This window comes from Lagenorhynchus albirostris, chromosome 7 (genome assembly GCF_949774975.1).
Source record: "Lagenorhynchus albirostris chromosome 7, mLagAlb1.1, whole genome shotgun sequence".
Lineage (NCBI taxonomy): Eukaryota > Metazoa > Chordata > Mammalia > Artiodactyla > Delphinidae > Lagenorhynchus > Lagenorhynchus albirostris.
This window is the reverse complement of record NC_083101.1, coordinates 30,820,873-30,840,406: the sequence shown is the minus strand read 5'-3', so window position 1 is coordinate 30,840,406 and position 19,534 is coordinate 30,820,873. Positions and strand designations below refer to the sequence as shown.

The following is a 19,534-nucleotide window of genomic DNA, read 5'->3' as shown; positions in this document are numbered from 1 at the left end:
AAAATAAAAATAGGACCACAATTCAGCTAAGAGAGTTTCTTCTGTAATATTCTAGGAAAGTCTTTAAAATAAGAGAGAAATATAAATGGGAATGGGGGATATAGAATAAAGAAAAGTTAATAATTTCAGATAGCCTTTCATTTTCCCTCAGAAATATAATTTCTGGCTTGATGTCTTCATAATCACAAGTCTCTACTGATATCCTTTCTAAACAAAATTCAACTGAAAAGATATACCCTTATCTAAACACTCTTGGAACTCCACAGCTCTCTGAGATTATAAAATGAGTAAAAAGACTATCTGTCCTCATGAACTGCTAAATTTCAAACATTGGAGTTAAAAATCAGATTTACTTCTCATTCAAGAGCTGATTTTAACCCACCTCCAATCAGACCAGAAGAGACAGCCCTGATTACAAGACAAAGTACCTGACTTTTTCTTCTTGAGCCCTTTTTTCTAGCAGTAAAAGGAAGAATGGCACTACCTAGAGCTGTCCTGGTCAAAATCTCAAATATGTCTTTTGAGTTTAACCAAGCTAATATAAGTGAAATAACAGATTACTGCCCACTTCTTGCTCTAGTTTCCTATTAACTTTTAAAACTTACAGATACCAGTCCCCTCCATTTTTCTCTCTTTTCCTTCTCTATGCTCTCTAAATCTTCCCCTCTTAGGAAGAGCCCTTACATTTGCCCACATATTTTATTAATTATTTTAATTAACAAATTTGACCTCTATTGGGCATATCTTTCCTCTACAAATAAAGAAGAAGTCAAGGGCTTTGACCTGCTACCAAAGGGTTCTGAACTAGCCAAGAACTACAAATGTGGTCACAGTAACCGACAAAATACTTTTTCTTGGGCACAATTTCTACTTTCAGAATTTGGCCAACACCAAATCTCCCACCAATTCCCTTCCCCTCTCAACAAATAAACAGGGGTCCTTGAACTAGCTATAGAATGGAGCATTAGTGGGATTTTTCATGACAAGAAAATAAAAGCACTATCTCCATAAAACTATGAGCCCTTATTTATTTGAGGTGATGGACAAAGCATTTCAAAATTACCAACTTAAGGAAACTATTAGTAAATTTAACTTCCTTAGTTTTAAGGACTGCTGATCAGCCAAATACTCTATAAAAAACTTTCAAGCTCAAGCCACTAACTTGCAATAGACTTATGCTACACATAAAACTGATGAAGAATTATTAAAGAGAATACATAAAGAATTCCTTAAAAAATCAATTTATAAAAGTCTCAGTTGAATGTAAGAAAAAGACTTACACAGGAACTTTACAGAAGAGGAAACACAGTATAAGCATGTGGGAAAAAAAAGGCTTAATCTCATTAGTCATCAGAAAATGCAAATTAAAATCATGGGATATGTTTAGACCTACAAGATTGGCAAAAATTAAAAACTCTGAAAACAAGAAGGGTGGGTTAGGAAGTGGATCACCAAGACTCGAACTCTACTAGAGGAATGTAAATGGGTGCAACCACTTTAGAAAGCAATTTGGCACTATCTACTAAATGTGACAATACAAATAACTTTTGAATCTGCAATTTCATTTCTAGGGATATACCCAAAAGAAATGTGTGCATAAGTGCATCGAGAAATATGTACAAAAATATCTATAGCAGCATTTTTCAAGATATTAAAAAAGGAAACTAAATATCTATTAACAATAAAATGAATGAATAAATTTTGGCATATACAGTGGCATACTATAAAGCAATAAAAATAAATGAGTCACAGCTACATGTAAGAACCTGGATGAATCTCAACAAACTTAATACTGAGTGTTAGATGCCAGTCATAAATGAATACACATAAATAAATATACATAAATGAATCTTATAAATTTATATGTGCTAACGTAAAACTATAGAGCATACTTTTAGAGTAATTCTTCAAACAAAAGCAAGGAAGGGATTACCAAGCTTCAGGATTGTGGTTAAAAATTATTAGTGTAGTTCACATTGACAGACTGCAAGTAAATGGAGGAAAAATAACATACCATGAAACAGTAAGCAAAAGAAACCCAAAGTAGCTATAGTAATGTCAATAAAGTAGATTTCAAGACCAAGAGTACTATCCAAGATAAAAGGTAGTGAGACAAGATCATAAAAATCATAAATCCTAATAAAGGATTTCAAAATATATGGAGCAAAATTTGACATATTTAAAGGTAGGAATAGACAATTCCATAATCATGGTTGGAGATTTTAACATCCCTCTCTCAGCAATGGATAAAACAACTTAACTAAAATCAGTAAAGTCATAGATTTCAACAACACTATCTGTAACCTTGACCTAATTGCTATTTGTATAACACTAAACCCCACAACTTCAAGTGCAAAAGGTATGTTCAGCAAGACAGGCCATAAACTGTGTCATAAAATTAATCTTAGTAAATGTAAAAATATTGAAATCGTAGATTTTCTTTTACCACAATGGAATTAAATTAGAAATTAATAACAATAGGATATCTAGAAAATCCCCAAATGTTTGAAAATTAAACACACTTCTAATAATTCGTGGGTCAAGGAAGAAACAACATCAGAAATAGAAAATACTTCAAACTGAATAATAATGGAAGTACAATATAAAAAATTTGAGGATAAAGTTAAAGCTAAAAAGGGAAGTTTATTATTTTAATAGTTATATTAGGAAAGCAGGTCTTAAATGGCCTAAGGCTTTACCTTAAGAAGCTAGGAAAAGAAGAAAGTAAACTCAAAGTAAGTAGAAGGAACTAATAACAGCACATACCAATGAAATAAACAATAGAAAAAAATTAACAAAGACAAAAATTGGTTCAACTTCAAGCTAGACTGGTCAAATTAAAAACAAGAGACAATACAAATAACAAATACCAAAAATGAAAGATGGCTTATCATTGCAGATCACAGCAGACATTAAAAGGAAAATGAGATTATAACAACTTTATGCCAACTAATCTGACAACTTAGATGACATGAATACATTCCTTACAAAATAAAATTTACTGAAAAATTGTTTCAAGTAAAGATTAAGTAGACATGATAACAAAATGTAAAGCATGAACCAGGAATAGATCCTGGATCAGGGGGTGAAATTGCTATGGAGCTCATTACTGGGACATTGTTGAAATATGAATATGAATAGTGTATTATTAGTGTTGCATCAGTGTTAAATATTTAGAACTTGATATTCCATGAGAGAAGGAAGCAGAAATTTGATGGCAGCTGCAGTCTGCTCCTGTACAACTAAGATTAACACTGGAATTCTATGGAATCAGAAGTTAACTTTACTGACTACTTCTGAATTCATAAACCATTCAAGTAAAACCTTTAGGACCTTTGCACTGTGAAACAACCTAATTAAAATGAAAGTAATTGTAGATAAGATTTATTTCATGCATGCAGATATGATTGAGTTAAAGGTACCTGTCACTTTATACTGTAGAATGCACAAAACACATAGTAATGGGATTACAAATCAAAGAAGCAGGACTAAGTTGGCCATTCCTAGGTTTAGGGTCAAGACATTTACAGTGGGAGGAGCTTCAAGACGGTGGAGGAGTAAGACGCGGAGATCACCTTCCTCTCCACAAAAACATCAGAAATACATCTACGTGTGGAACAGCTCCTACAGAACACCTACTGAACGCTGGCAGAAGACCTCAGACTTCCCAAAAGGCAAGAAACTCCCCACGTACCTGGGTAGGGGAAGAGAAAAAAGAAAAAACAGAGACAAAGGAATAGGGACGGGACCTGCACCAGTGGGAGGGAGCTGTGAAGGAGGAAAGGTTTCCACACACTAGGAAGCCCCTTCACGGGCAGAGACTGCGGGTGGCGGAGTGGGGAGCTTCGGAGCCACGGAGGAGAGCACAGCAACAGGGGTGTGAAAGGCAGAGTGCAGAGATTCCCGCACAGAGGATCTGTGCCGACCAGCACTCACCAGCCCGAGAGGCTAGTCTGCTCACCTGCCGGGACGGGTGGGGGCTGGGAGCTGAGGCTCCGGCTTAGGAGGTCAGATCCCAGGGAGAGGACTGGGGTTGGCTGCGTGAACACAGCCTGAAGAGGCAACTGCGCCACAGCTAGCTGGGAGGGAGTCCAGAAAAAGTCGGGTGCTGCCAAAGAGGAAACAGACTTTTCCTTGCCTCTTTGTTTCCCGATGCACCAGGAGACGGGATTCAGAGCACTGCTTAAAGGAGCTACAGAGACAGGCGCGAGCCGTGGCTATCAGAGCGGACACCAGAGACGGGCATGAGACGCTAAGGGTGCTGCTGCCGCCACCAAGAAGCCTGTGCGCAAGCACAGATCACAATCCAGACCCCCCTCCCGGGAGCCTATGCAGCCCGCCACTGCCAGGGTCCCGTGATCCAGGGACAACTTCTCCAGGAGAACACACAGCATGCCTCAGGCTGGTGCAACGTCACGCCAGCCTCTGCCGCCGCAGGCTCGCCCCGTATCCGGACCCCTCCCTTCCCCAGGCCTGAGTAAGCCAGAGCCTCCGAATCAGCTGCTCCTTTAACCCCGTCCTGTCTGAGCGAAGATCAGACGCCCGTAGGCGACCTACACGCAGAGGCGGGGCCAAGTCCAAAGCTGAACCCCGGGAGCTGTGCAAACAAAGAAGAGAAAGGGAAATCTCTCCCAGCAGCCTCAGGAGCAGCAGATTAGAAAGAGAAATTTCTCCCAGCACCCTCAGGAGCAGCGGATTAAATCTCCACAATCAACTTGATGTACTCTGCATCTGTGGCATACCTGAATAGACAACGAACCATCCCAAATTGAGGAGGTGGACTTTGGCAGCAAAGATATATATATATTTTCCATTTTTCTCCTTTTCTTAGTGTGTATCTGTATGCTTCTCTGTGTCATTTTGTCTGTATAGCTTTGCTTTTACCATTTGTCCTAGGGTTCTGTCTGTCCGTTTTTTTGTTTACTTTAAGAAAATTTTTTCTTAATATTTATTTTAATAACTTTATTTTATTTTACTATATTTTATTTTCTTTCTTTTCTCCCTTTTATTCTGAGCCGTGTGGATGAAAGGATCTTGGTGCTCCAGCCAGGCATCAGGGCTATGCCTCTGAGGTGGCAGAGCCAAGCTCACGACACTGATCCACAACAGACCTCCCAGCTCCACGTACTATCAAACGGCGAAAATCTCCCAGAGATCTCCATCGCAACGTCAAGACCCAGCTTCACTCAATGACCAGCAAGCTACAGTGCTGGACACCCTATGCCAAACAACTAGCAAGACAGGAACACAATCCCATCCATTAGCACAGAGGCTGCCTAAAATCATAATAAGGCCACAGACACCCCAAAACACACCACCAGACGTGGACCTGTACAACAGAAAAACAAGATCCAGCCTCATCCACCAGAACACAGGCACTAGTCCCCTGCACCAGGAAGCCTACACAACACACTAAACCAACCTTACCCACTGGGGACAGACACCAAAAATAACAGGAACTACAAACCTGCAGCCTACAAAAAGGAGACCCCAAACACAGTAAGTTAAGCAAAATGAGAAGACAGAAAAACACACAGCAGATGAAGGAGCAAGGTAAAAACCCACCAAACCTAACAAATGAAGAGGAAATAGGCAGTCTACCTGAAAAAGAATTCAGAATAATGATAGTATAGATGATCCAAAATCCTGGAAATACAATAAAACAAATACAAGAAACGTTCAACAAGGACCTAGAAGAACTAAAGAGGAAACAGTGATGAACAACACAATAAGTGAAATTAAAAATTCTCTAGAAGGGATCAATAGCAGAATAACTGAGGCAGAAGAATGGAGAAGTGACCTGGAAGATAAAATAGTGGAAATAACTGCTGCAGAACAGAATAAAGAAAAAAGAATGAAAATAATTGAGGACAGTCTCAGAGACCTCTGGGACTACATTAAATGCACCAACATTCGAATTATAGGGGTCCCATAAGAAGAAGAGAAAAAGAAAGGGACTGAGAAAATATTTGAAGAGATTATAGTTGACAACTTCCCTAATATGGGAAAGAAAATAGTTAATCCAGGAAGCAGAGAGAGTCCCATACAGGATAAATCCAAGGAGAAACAAACCAAGGCACATATTAATCAAACTATCAAAAATTAAATACAAAGAAAACATATTAAAAGCAGCAAGGGAAAAACAACAAATAACACACAAGGGAATCCCCATAAGGTTAAAAGCTGATCTTTCAGCAGAAACTCTGCAAGCCACAAGGGAGTGGCAGGACATATTTAAAGTGATGAAGGGGAAAACCTACAACCAAGATTACCCTACCCAGCAGGATCTCATTCAGATTTGTTGGAGAAATTAAAACCTTTACAGACAAGCAAACGCTAAGAGAATTCAGCACCACCAAACCAGCTTTACAACAAATGCTAAAGGAACTTCTCTAGGAAGGAAACACAAGAGAAGGAAAAGACCTACAATAACAAACCCAAAACAATTAAGAAAATGGGAATAGGAACATACATATCAATAATTACCTTAAATGTAAATGAATTAAATGGTCCAACGAAAAGACAGACTGGCTGAAAGGATACAAAAACAAGACCCATATATATGCTGTCTACAAGAGACCAACTTCAGACCTAGGGACACACACAGACTGAAAGTGAGGGGATGGAAAAAGATATTCCATGCAAATGGAAATCAAAAGAAAGCTGGAGTAGCAATTCTCATATCAGACAAAATAGACTTTAAAATAAAGACTATTACAAGAGACAAACAAGGACACTACATAATGATCAACAGATCGATCCAAGAAGAAGAGATAACAATTGTAAATATTTATGCACCCAACATAGGAGCACTTCAATACATATGGCAAATACTAAAAGCCATAAAAGGGGAAATCGACAGTATCACAATCATAGTAGGGGACTCACCCCACTTCCACCAATGGACAGATCAACCAAAATGAAAATAAATAAGGAAACACAAGCTTTAAATGATACATTAAACAAGATGGACTTAATTGATATTTATATGACATTCCATCCAAAAACAACAGAATACACATTCTTCTCAAGTGCTCATGGAACATTCTCCAGGATAGATCATATCTTGGGTCACAAATCAAGCCTTGGTAATTTTAAGAAAACTGAAATTGTATCACGTATCTTTTCCGACCACAACACTACGAGACTAGGTATCAATTACAGCAAAAAAACTGTAAAAAATACAAACACATGGAGGCTAAACAATACACTACTTAATAACTAACAGATCACTGAAGAAATCAAAGAGGAAATCAAAAAATACCTAGAAACAAATGACAATGAAAACACAATAACCCAAAACCTATGAGAGCAGCAAAAGCAGTTCTAAGAGGGAAGTTTATAGCAATACAATCCTACCTTAAGAAACAAGAAACATCTCAAATAAACAATCTAACCTTACACCTAAAGCAATCAGAGAAAGAAGAACAAAAAAACCCCAAAGTTAGCAGAAACAAGGAAATGATAAAGATCAGATCAGAAATAAATGAAAAAGAAATGAAGGAAACAATAGCAAAGATCAATAAAACTAAAAGCTGGTTCTTTGAGAAGATAAACAAAATTGATAAACCACTAGCCAGACTCATCAAGAAAAAAAGGGGAAGATTCAAATCAAAAGAAGTAGAAGTGAAAAAGGAGAAGTAACAACTGACACTGCAAAAATACAAAGGATCATGAGAGATTACTACAAGCAACTCTATGCCAATAAAATGGACAACCTGAAAGAAATGGACAAAATCTTAGAAATGCACAATCTTCTGAGACTAAACGAGGAAGAAATAGAAAATATGAACAGACCAATCACAAGCACTCACATTGAAACTGTGATTAAAAATCTTCCAACAAACAAAAGCCCAGGACCAGATGGCATCACAAGCGAATTCTATCAAACATTTAGAGAAGAGCTAACACCTATTCTTCTCACTGTTCCAAAATATAGCAGAGGGAGGAACACTCCCAAACTCATTCTACGAGGCCACCATCACCCTGATACCAAAACCAGACAAAGATGTCACAGAGAAAGAAAACTACAGGCCAATATCACTGATGAACATAGATGCAAAAATCCTCAACAAAATACTAGCAAACAGAATCCAACAGCACATTAAAAGGATCATACACCATGATCAAGTGGGGTTTATGCCAGGAATGCAAGGATTCTTCAATATACGCAAATCAATCAACGTGATACACCATATTAACAAACTGAAGGAGAAAAACCATATGATCATCTCAATAGATGCAGAGAAACTTTCAACAAAATTCAACACCCATTTATGATTAAAACCCTCCAGAAAGCAGGCATAGAGGGAACTTTCCTCAACATAATAAAGGCCATATATGACAAACCCACAGCCAACATCATCCTCAATGGTGAAAAACTGAAACCATTTCCACTAAGATCAGGAACAAGACAAGGCTGCCCACTCTCACCACTATTATTCAACATAGTTTTGGAAGTTTTAGCCACAGCAATCAGAGAAGAAAAATAAATAAAAGGAATCCAAATTGGAAAAGAAGTAAAGCTGCCACTGTTTGCAGATGACATGACACTATTCATAGAGAATCCTAAAGGTGCTACCAGAAAACTACTAGAGCTAATCAATGAATTTGGTAAAGTAGCAGGATACAAAATTAATGCACAGAAATCTCTGGCATTCCTATACACTAATGATGAAAAATCTGAAAGTGAAATTAACACTCCCATTTACGATTGCATCAAAGAGAATATAATATCTAGGAATAAACCTACCTAAGGAGACAAAAGACTTGTATGCAGAAAATTATAAGACACTGATGAAAGAAATTAAGGATGATACAAATAGATGGAGAGATATACCATGTTCTTGAATTGGAATAATCAACATTGTAAAAATGACTCTACTATCCAAAGCAATCTACAGATTCAATGCAATCCCTATAAAACTACCACTGGCATTTTTCACAGAACTAGAACAAAAAATTTCACCATTTGTACGGAAACACAAAAGGCCCCCAAATAGCCAAAGGAATCTTGAGAAAGAAAAATGGAGCTGGAGGAATCAGGCGCATTGACTTCAGACTATACTACAAAGCTACAGTAATCAAGACAGTATGGTAGTGGCACAAAAACAGAAATATAGATCAATGGAACAGGATAGAAAGCCCAGAGAGAAACCCACGCATATATGGTCCCCTTATCTTTGATAAAGGAGGCAAGAATATACAGTGCAGAAAAGACAGCCTCTTCAATAAGTGGTGCTGCTAAAACTGGACAGGTACATGTAAAAGTATGAAATTAGAACACTCCCTAACACCGTACATAAAAATAAACTCAAAATGGATTAAAGACCTATATGTAAGGCCAGACACTATCAAACTCTTAGAGGAAAACACAGGCAGAACACTCTGTGACATAAACCACAGCAAGATCCTTTTTTACCCACCTCCTAGAGAAATGGAAAGAAAAATAAACAAATGGGACCTAATGAAACTTCAAAGCTTTTGCAAAGCAAAGGAAACCATAAACAAGACCAAAAGACAACCCTCAGAATGAGAGAAAATATTTGCAAATGAAGCAACTGACAAAGGATTAATCTCCAAAATTTACAAGCAGCTCATGAAGCTCAATATCAAGAAAACAAAGAACCCAACTCAAAAATGGGCAGAAGACCTAAACAGACATTTCTCCAAAGAAGATATACAGACTGCCAACAAACACATGAAAGAATGGTCAACATCATTAATCATTAGAGAAATGCAAATCAAAACTACAATGAGATATCATCTCACACCGGTCAGAATAGCCATCATCAAAAAATCTACAAACAATAAATGCTGGAGAGGGTGTGGAGGAAAGGGAACCCTCTTGCACTGTTAGTGGGAATGTAAATTGATACAGCCACTAAGGAGAACAGTATGGAGGTTCCTTAAAAAACTAAAAATAGAACTGCCATATGACACAGCAATCTCACTACTGGGCATATACTCTGAGAAAACTGTAATTCAAAAAAGTCATGTACCAAAATGTTCACTGCAGCTCTATTTACAATAGCCAGGACATGGAAGCAACCTAAGTGTCCGTCAACAGATGAATGGATAAAGATGTGTCACATATATACAATGGAATATTACTCAGCCATAAAAAGAAATGAAATTGAGTTATCTGTAGTGAGATGGATGGACCTAGAGTCTGTCATACAGAGTGAAGTAAGTCAGAAAGAGAAAAATACCGTATGCTAACACATATATATGGAATCTAAAAAAAAAAAAAAAAAAAGTCATGAAGAACCTACAGGCAAGACAGGAATAAAAACACAGATCTACTGGAGAATGTACTTGAGGATATGGGGAGTGGAAAGGGTAAGCTGTGACAAAGTGAGAGAGTGTCATGGACATATATACACTACCAAATGTAAAATAGCTAGCTAGTGGGAAGCAGCTGCATAGCACAAGGAGATCAGCTCAGTGCTTTGTGACCACCTAGAGGGGTGGGATAAGGAGGGTGGGAGGGAGGGAGACGGAAGAGGGAAGAGATATGGCAACATACATGTAACTGACTCACTTTGTTATAAAGCAGAAACTAACACACCATTGTAAAGCAATTATACTCCAATAAAGATGTTAAAAAAAAAAGTATATGTACAAGGTGGGGTTCACTGGAGTATTGTTTATATGTGCAAAACATAGAACCAATCTGTATGTTCAGGATGAATTAAATAGCATGTATCTTTCAATGAAGAATCAAGCAGTAATTCAAAATGACTCTGGAGAAATATACTTATTAACAAAACAAATACATATTTTAAGAGAGAAGTAATAAACCAATATGTATTGTATTATACAAAACCACTTTTGTAAAAATACATATTTTAGGTGTCAATAATTATCATCACCATGTGAAAGTTTTTTTAAATTTTGGTTATCTGTGTTTTCTAATGTTTCTACAATTAACTTCTACGTTTTATGTGTGTAATTAAAAACAAGTGTAACAAGAAAAAAAATTAATTTTTAAAAAAAGACAGAGTGGAATGACTTCTGAGTAGGAAGGCGTTTTATGGCACACACTCAAAAAACTAGAAAAGCCAAATTAAAAAATAACATAAAAGCAAAAAACTGGCAACAATTTAAAATCCAGTAATAGAATATTGGTTGAATAATTATGTAACATGCATTTATGGAACAATATGCTATTAATCAAATCTATTATTCTTAAGACTATTTAAAGATGAATAGAAATACTCATGGTGTGAAGGGGTCACAGGACAGGATGTCATAGCAAATTTTAAAATACAGGAAAAAAGGGTTTTTTCACTTGTTAATATACAAGAATGTTAGGTGATTATCTGGTGGATGGAAAAGGTATTTTTTCTCTTTCCCAATTTTCTAAAAAAAAGTGCTACTTTTATAAATGACACGTTAAAATTAAAAAGAGAGGGAGAAGTTTCTTTTATGCTGCTTGAAATATATACTGTTGTTAAAAAGGAGACAAACCCAAAATGAAGTCATTTGTGCTAAGCCACAGGGCAGCAAACCCAGACAATATCTAACCTCATCATAGACTCGACCTTCCCCAGGAGTGTGACCTTTAATCAGCCAATCTGGAATTTCCTGGTCAGCGCTAGGAGGTAATCCAGATAGACCCTATCCATTCCCCTTAAAGAGGGTGATCTTGCCTAAAACAATGCATTTTTGCTAGTAATTTCCTTTTTTCTGCTTCCTGCCTTTAAAAACTTTCCTTTTCTGAAGCTCAACAGAGCAGCTCTCTATTGCTGGAGGGGATGCTGCCTGATTCATGAATCATTTAATAAAGCCAATTAGAATCTTCTAATTAATCAGTTGAATCTTTGTTATTTAGCACTGTTTGTGTAAGACCATCCATTCTACTAACCTGAATCTCTATTTTATTAGTTTTTATGTAAGCATACACACTGAGTTCAACGGCCCAACAGAGTAAAACTGCTAACACTTTTATATAGTAATCATTTAATTTTTTAAAAAGTAAACCTTTTATATGTTTTTAGTTATCTCAGGAAACAAGTTAGCAAACCTAATTTAATCTTTCCAGGAAAACTATAGGTCATTATTCTGATATATTATATTGGGCTGTAAACCAGTGATGCCCTCTAGAGTTATTGATGAATGTGCAGTTTACCTTCCCTACCAGCTAAACGTTCCAGGACTGCGGTTGCAGGGGGCAGTACTTGTCTCCCACCTCAATACTAGCTTCTAGGGTCATGGTACTCAAAACATCATCAGAATAACCTAGGGGCTTTATAGACAATTTCAGGACCCACTTTTGACCTACAGAATCAGAATCTGCATTTAAAAAAGATCCCAAGTGATTCATAAGCACATTAAATTTTGAGAAACTGCTCCAAGTTATGAAGGAGTAATTTCTTTGGCCCTAACATTTACATGAATGCTGGCTTTGCAGCTCTCCACATGAAACCAAGTGCTTTTGCACACTGCCCTCACCATCTCTTACTTCCACCTTGCCCTTTGCACATTTTTCTGTGTCTCCAGATTAGAAGTAAAAGTTGTGTGGGAAACGAGATAATCAAATCCTGTATATAAAATTCAAATGTTTCCACGCTGAACCCATTTCACATAGAAGCAGAAGGGATAAACAGCTCTAATGTTTAAGTTCCAGGGCTCCAAACACTTTGACATTCCAGGTACTTCTGAAGATCTTCAATGTAGAGGTTATTGAAAATCTAATTGTCCACTGATGACATTTATAGGGCATGACCATACTGTAACTTATTTTTCTAATAAACATACCAGAATTTATATATCCAACTAATTTCTTCCCTCTTCAAAGGAGTCACCCTAGAAAAGAAAATAAATACAATTTCCTTTGTTTAAAACCTATCACTTTTCTTTCAGAATTATCTGTAGTCAAGATAAAATATAAGCAATTCCTTCTTCTTGTGTCATTACTCTCTAGCCATATCTAAAGTCTGAAAAAGAATAATTCCTAATTTTATCACTTTCTCATTTTTTATCATTCAGAATCATCTGGTTAGCTCACTATTTTGAGTAATTTCCACAAATTAGGTACATGAAAGTCTGCAGACTTATCACCCTAGTGGATACTCGTAAGTACTCAAGGCCACTTTTTAAAAGTTACAGAAAAGAAAAAGGGTTTGAAATAAACACCATCTCCTTTGAAGAGAATATTCATTTAGGTATAGAATCTGTTCTATCTTTTACCAAAATAACACATATTCTAACTTTTTCATTTATAATACTTAAATTAAGAAAATGACAAGGCAGAAAAGCAAATTTCACATTAAAAAATTACAAACACACTTTAAGAAATCTACTTTAATTCCAAGAGATTAATCTAGATTGAACAGTATTATTTCCTACTATTTCTACTTATACAGTAAAGCGAATACTGAAACAACTTTCATAATACACGACACAGATTTGTTTCTTTTATAAATGTTACCTTATTTGTTATGTAATATATATTTTCATAAATTATTAATGACCTGGTTCCATTAAAAAAAAGTTTCAGCAAATGTGAAAAGAAAATATTTGTCGATTCATGATGATTAAAAAAAAGGCAGACGATACATCCTTCCACAGGAAAAAGTGGATTTACAGACCAGTTCTGACAGCATTTCACATGGTAAAGTATCAAAATGTCTGATAAGCAGCCCCCTTCTCAGGTGGAAAAAAAATTATTTCAACGTGTTCCTCCTTTAAACTGCTCAGTAACCCCAAGTGATTTTTAAATTGGGAGGCAGATTACTGGCAGTAAGTTCGTCAAATTTAGATCTATCCTGAACAGGCACATTATAGAAATCAAGAACATCTCTGACCCTGCACATCTGGTGAAGCCTGGAGTTAGGCACTGCATGGCCCAAGTCATCAGCTAAACGTGCCAAGAAGCTGAACTTCAGATGAACATCTTCCAGGGAGATGTCCTGCCAATTGTTAGGAACAGATGAACCAAAAACTTCTTTGACATGAGATTCCAAACGACTGTGGAGATCTTCGGGTGGTATGTATGTTCGGCTTCGTAAGGGTGGACACACCAGAATAGGTTCTTTCTTCACCTCTTCTACTGTCTCAGCCACCACTGGCTGTTTCTCTTTTCTGGAATGATCAAAAACAAATACGTGAATCTTTAGTTCACTGCATTAAAGAAGCTGACCAACAGAAGACCTAATTTTGCCCATCAATCTAAATCAATATACTGCACACTTACTACTCTTCTGGGCAGTGTTGAGAGAAGAGTCAGATAGGCCCCTGCCCTTGGAAGTTTATAGTTGAACTAAACTGCCACAAAGAGAAAACAAAAACTAATTTCAGATTTTACATGCTATAAGAATTCCCAAGAATGGGTGAAGAAGGTAAATCCTCTGGGATTTCCGGTCCTCCCAGATCCAAACCCAATCTACCTCTCTAACCTCATCTCCCACTAATCTCCTATATACATTCTATGCCTTACCCAAACTAAACTACTTTCTGTTTCCCACTTTCCTGATATCACATGTTAGCTCAAGTTATATCCTATCTGAAATAACTATCTTTCATCTCCACTTATAGAAATCTTATTTATCCTTTAAGTCCTGGGACAACACTCTTCTCTCGCAAGCTTTACTCGAGTTCCCCAATCAAGTATAACTGTAAGCTTCTCTGATCTCTCATAGTACTTTTTTTAAATTGAAGTATGATTGATTTACAATGTCATGTTAGTTTCAAGTGTACAGTACAGTGATTGTTTTATATATATATTCTCTTTCAGATTCTTTTCCTTATAGGTTGTTACAAAATAGAATTCCCTGTGCTATACATTACATCCTTGTTAGTTACCTATTTTATATATAGTAGTGTGTATATGTTAATCCCAACCTCCTAATTTATCCCTCTCCCTCACTTTCCCCTTTGGTAACCGTAAGTTTGTTTTCTATGTCTGTAGGTCTATTTCTGCTTTGTAAGTAAGTTCATCTGTATCCTTTTTTTTTTAAGATTCCACATATATCAGAGCACTATATATTGCTCTCAGAGCATACTGCATCATACCTGAGTTTTAATTTTATTTACATTCTACTTCTCTTACTAGATCAGGGTTTCTCAGCCCAAACATTATTGACATTTTGGACAATTCTTTGTTGTGGGAAGCTATCCTGTTCACTGCAGTTGCTCAGCAGCATCCCTGGCCTCTACCCACTAAATGCCAGTAGCATTCCTGTCCTCCAGTCATAATAACCAAAAGACATGGTCAAATGTCCCCTGGTGGGCAAAACTGTCCCCAGTTAAGAACCACTGTGCCAGATTATAAACTCCTGAAAACAGAGATCTGTTTATTGATTTCGGGGTCCTTTAAAACTGCTTGTGTAACTAGTACTGAGTAAATGGGCCAATGTGAAGGAATCTGTCTTGACACATTATTTCAGTGCTTATATGTTCATAAACTAACTCCTGTCTTCTATGGAGTTGGCATCTGATTGGGATTGATCATCCCTACAGAAATTGGAGGGTACCAGAAATGAACAATGTCTAGTCAAGAAAATCGTTTGTAACACTATTCCTCTGTGCCTACTCAAAGACTCTTCCAGCTATTTATCCCTCTTTCTGCATCAATTCTTTACCAATTTCTCCCTATCTACTAGAGTATCCCCATGACACACAAATATGCTGTAGGATCTCCCATCTTTAAAGGAAATTCTCCCCAGATTGCATGTTCCACTCCAGCTTCCTTTATAACAAAACTTCCCAAAAGAGTTGACTATGCTTATAGTCTCTACTTCCTCACCTCCCATTTTCTCCTCAAACTACTCCAGTCACATCTCATCATAATGAAACGTAATCTATTCCTTTCATCTCAGTAATCTCTTATACCGCATACCTCATCTTATTGCACTTCGCAAATATTGTGTTTTTTTAAAAGCTTAAGGTCTGTGGCAACCCTGCATCAATCAAGTCTACAGGCGCCATTTTTCCAACAGCATTTGCTCACTTCGTGTCTGTCACATTTTGGGAATTCATGCAATACTTCAAACTTTTTTGTTATTATTATATTTGTTATGGTGATGACCAATGATCTTTGACTTACTATTGTAACTGTTTTGGGGTGTCACAAACCATGCTGATACAGACAACAAACTTGATTGATAAATGCTGTGTGTGTCCTGACTGCTCCACCAACTGGTTGTTACCTGGTCTCTCTCCCTCTCCTTGACCTCCCTATTCTGAGTCACAACAATACTGAAATTCCGCCAATTAGTAACGCTTCATCAGCCTATAAGTGTCCAAGTGAAAGGAATAGTTGCACATCTTTTACTTTAAATCAAAAGCTAGAATGATTAAGCTGAGTGAGGAAGGCATGTTGAAAGCCAAGATAGGCTGAAAGCTAGGCCTCTTGGCCAAACAGTTAGCCAAATTGTGAATGCAATGAAAAAGTTCTTGAAGGAAATTAAAAGTGTTACTCTAGTGAACACACAAATGTTAAAAAAGCAAAACAGCCTTATTGCTGATGTGGAGAAAGTTTTAGAAGTCTGGATAGAAGATCAAACCAGCCACAATAGTCCCTTAAGTCAAAGCCTAATCCAGAGCAAGGCCCCAACTCTATTCAATTCTATGAAGGCTGAGAAAGGTGAGGAAGCTGCAGAAGAAAAGTCTGACACTAGCAGAGTCTGGTTCATGAGGCTTAAGGAAAGAAGCTGTCCCCATAACATAAAAGTGCAGGGTGAAGCAGCAAGTAGAAGTTGCAGCAAGTTATCCAGAAAATCTAGCTAAGATAATGAAGGTGGCTACACTAAACGACTGATTTTCCATGTAGACAAAACAGCCTTCTTTCAGAAAATGTCATCTAGGACTTTCATAGCTAGAGAGGAGAAGTCAATGCCTGGCTTCAAAGCTTCAAAGGACAGGCTGACTCTTGCTAGAGACTCATGTAGCTGGTGACCTGAAGTTAAAACCAATGCTCATTTACCATTCTGAAAATGCTAGGGCCCTTAAGAATTATGCTAAATCTACTCTGCTTGTGCTCTATAAAAGGAACAACAAAGCCTGGAAGACAGTACATCTGTTTACAACATGGTTTACTGTATATTTGAAGCCCACCGTTGAGACCTACTGCTCAGAAAAAAAGATTCCTTTCAAAATATTACTGCTCACTGACAATGCAACTGGTCACCCAAGAGCTCCCTGATGGAGACGTACGAGATTAATGCTGTTTTCATGTGTGCTAACACAACATCCATTCTGCAGTCCACGGAGCAAGGAGTAATTTTTACTTTCAAGACTTATTATTTCAGAAATACATTCTGTAAGGCTACAGCTGCCATAGATAACGATTCCTCTGATGGATCTGGTCAAAGTCATTTGAAGACCTTCTGGAAATAATTCATCATTCTAGAAGCCGTTAAGAATATTCGTTAAAAAAAAAAAGAATATTCGTGATTCATGGGAAGAGGTAAAATATCAACATAAACAGGAGTTTGGAAGTTTCTAACCCTCACAGATGACTTTCAGGGGTTTAAGACATCAGTGAAGAAGTAATTGCAAATGTAGTAGAAATAGCAAGAGAACTAGAATTAGAAGTGGACCCTAAAGATGTAACTGAATTGCTGAAATCTCATGATAAAACCCCATCATCGAAGAGTTGCTTCTTATGGATAAGCAAAGAAAATAGTTTCTTGGGATGGAATCTACTCGGGCTAAAGATACTGTGACGATTGTTGAAAAGACAACAAAGGATTTAGAACGTTACAAAAACTTAGTTGATAAAGCAGGCGTAGAGTTTGAGAGAATTGATTCCAATATTGAAAGACGTTCTACTGTGGGTAAGATGCTATCAAACAGAATTGCATGCTACAGAAAAATCATCATTCAAGGAAGAGTCAATCAATGCCGCCAACTTTGCTGTCTTATACTAAGAAATTGCAAGACACCCCAACCTTCAGCAACCACCACCCTGAACTATCATCAGCCATCAACATCAAGGCAAGACCCTCCACCAGCAAGAAGATTATGACTCTCTGAAGGCTCAGATGATGGTTAGCATTTTTAGCAATAAAGTATTTTTTTTAACTAAGGCATGTATATTGTTTTCTTAGACATAATGCTATTGCACATTAAACACACTACAGTACAGTGTAAGCATAACTTTATGTGCACTGGGAAACCAAAAAATTTGTATAACATGCTTTGAGAGCCTCACTTTATTACCGTGGTCTGAAAACAAACCGCAGTACCTCCAAGATACACGCCTGTGCTCTAGTTTTCTTCATAATTTACCACTTTCTGAAATTATATTTGTGCATTTTTTCCTCCACCATTACATATGCTCTATAAAGACAAAGATTTAGTCTGTCTTATTAACAACTGTATCCCTCACACCTAGATGCCCAGCATATAGTAGACACTCTAGAAATACTTGTTGAATGAGCGAACGAAACAAACTTGAAGGAGATTTGAGAGATAATAATAAATATTAACCAAAATAGAGGGGAAGCTAATAAATGCATAAGCTGATGATAAAAACCCTTTTGCATTGAAGGAGTTTTTGTTTGAAATCTAAGAGGGCATATATCGGCACCCTAAGGTTCCTACAAATTTTGATGTCCTAACACTGAGTCAAATAGACTTACCTTTACAAAACTTCACATGGTATTGTGGGAAAAGCAGTAGATGGGGAGTTAAGAGGCCTGGGTTCCAGATCCAGCTCTGTCATAAACTTACTTTCTGACTTTTAGCAAAATACTCCCTTTCTGTGCGGCCTCAGTTTTCTCTTGCCCAGAGTACTTACGCTTTGAGAAGGGATTTTGTTTCCGCTGCTGTATCCTACTTAGAGAAATACTGGGCCAGGACACCTGTCTAAAAACCATTTGCTGAGTAAATCAATGAACGAACAAAATGAGGAGATTGCACTTCATCTCTGAATCTTGCTTGTGAAGAAATATACCCCGCAAATGAATTTAGTTCATCGAGTACTTTTCACATTCATGTTCCTGGGCTGCTCGTCCCAAATGAGTCACTTGTTTCCCGACACCACACTACACTCTGCAACACACGGCAGTACGGTTTACTCAATAAATTAACGAGTGAAGTGGAAGGGTAAGGGGGTGGTATTTCGGTTCTAAGATGAGTAAACTGACGCCAAAAGAAGTGACGGGACCCCACCGCTCGCGGAAACCGGCGCTGAAGCTTCTGAGCTCAGAACCCTAACTCACTTTCCTGCCCCTTCCCTGGTGGCGCAGGACCAGGGTCCCGTCTTAGTTCATCCTTCTCAGTTTCTCTCCTTACTTTCCGTTAGCATGACCCACGGTCTAACCTTCCACTTTACCTGAATCGAGACCAAAAACCTCTGCGTGGCGCCCCTGAGACTATCCACGTGAAGCTTCTTCTGGCAACGCCGCACACCCAGAGACCCGCCATGTTCCATGAGAGCTTCAGGACAGAGCTCCGCCCCCAGCCGGCTGTGACGCCGCAAGATCAGCCAATCAAATGTAAGCTTAGTGGCAAGTGTTCCCTTTTTTCCTCGGTTAAGACTCACGAGCGGCTCCCTCACCCTTTGCACTCAGGGAAGTGTAGT

At 37.6% G+C, this 19,534-nt stretch overlaps 2 protein-coding genes across 3 annotated transcripts in view; both read right to left on the bottom strand.

Annotated features, from left to right (window-relative positions):
- LOC132523476 (acyl-coenzyme A amino acid N-acyltransferase 2-like) overlaps positions 1–12,799 on the bottom strand; it is an 80,212-nt gene extending 67,413 nt beyond the window's left edge. Inside the window, exon 1 of the mRNA XM_060154719.1 lies at positions 12,763–12,799. The gene's annotated coding sequence lies outside the window, so the exon portion shown is untranslated. The remainder of the gene's footprint in view (positions 1–12,762) is intronic.
- MRPL50 (mitochondrial ribosomal protein L50) lies at positions 11,015–19,406 on the bottom strand. Of its 2 annotated transcripts, XM_060154722.1 has the most exons (3): positions 19,286–19,406; positions 13,812–14,088; positions 11,015–12,810 (listed from the first exon to the last, which is right to left on the bottom strand). In XM_060154722.1, the coding sequence occupies exons 1-3, from the start codon at positions 19,375–19,377 to the stop codon at positions 12,781–12,783; spliced, it is 399 nt and encodes a 132-aa protein (XP_060010705.1). In that variant the 5' UTR covers positions 19,378–19,406; the 3' UTR covers positions 11,015–12,780. The 2 variants fall into 2 exon arrangements, with proteins under 2 accessions (XP_060010705.1, XP_060010704.1); XM_060154721.1 differs by lacking the exon at positions 11,015–12,810 and having other exon boundaries at positions 13,323–14,088.
- Positions 19,407–19,534: the final 128 nt, after the last annotated feature.

What these genes read in the sequence shown, in the direction of transcription:
- MRPL50 (XM_060154721.1), bottom strand. Translation starts at nt 19,377, where the DNA reads ATGGCGGGTCTCTGGGTGTGCGGCGTTGCCAGAAGAAGCTTCACGTGG. An exon ending in GGTTTTTGGTCTCGATTCAG is followed by an intron (nt 14,089 to 19,285) that starts GTAAAGTGGAAG and finishes TGATCATTCCAG; the next exon opens with AAAAGAGAAACAGCCAGTGG.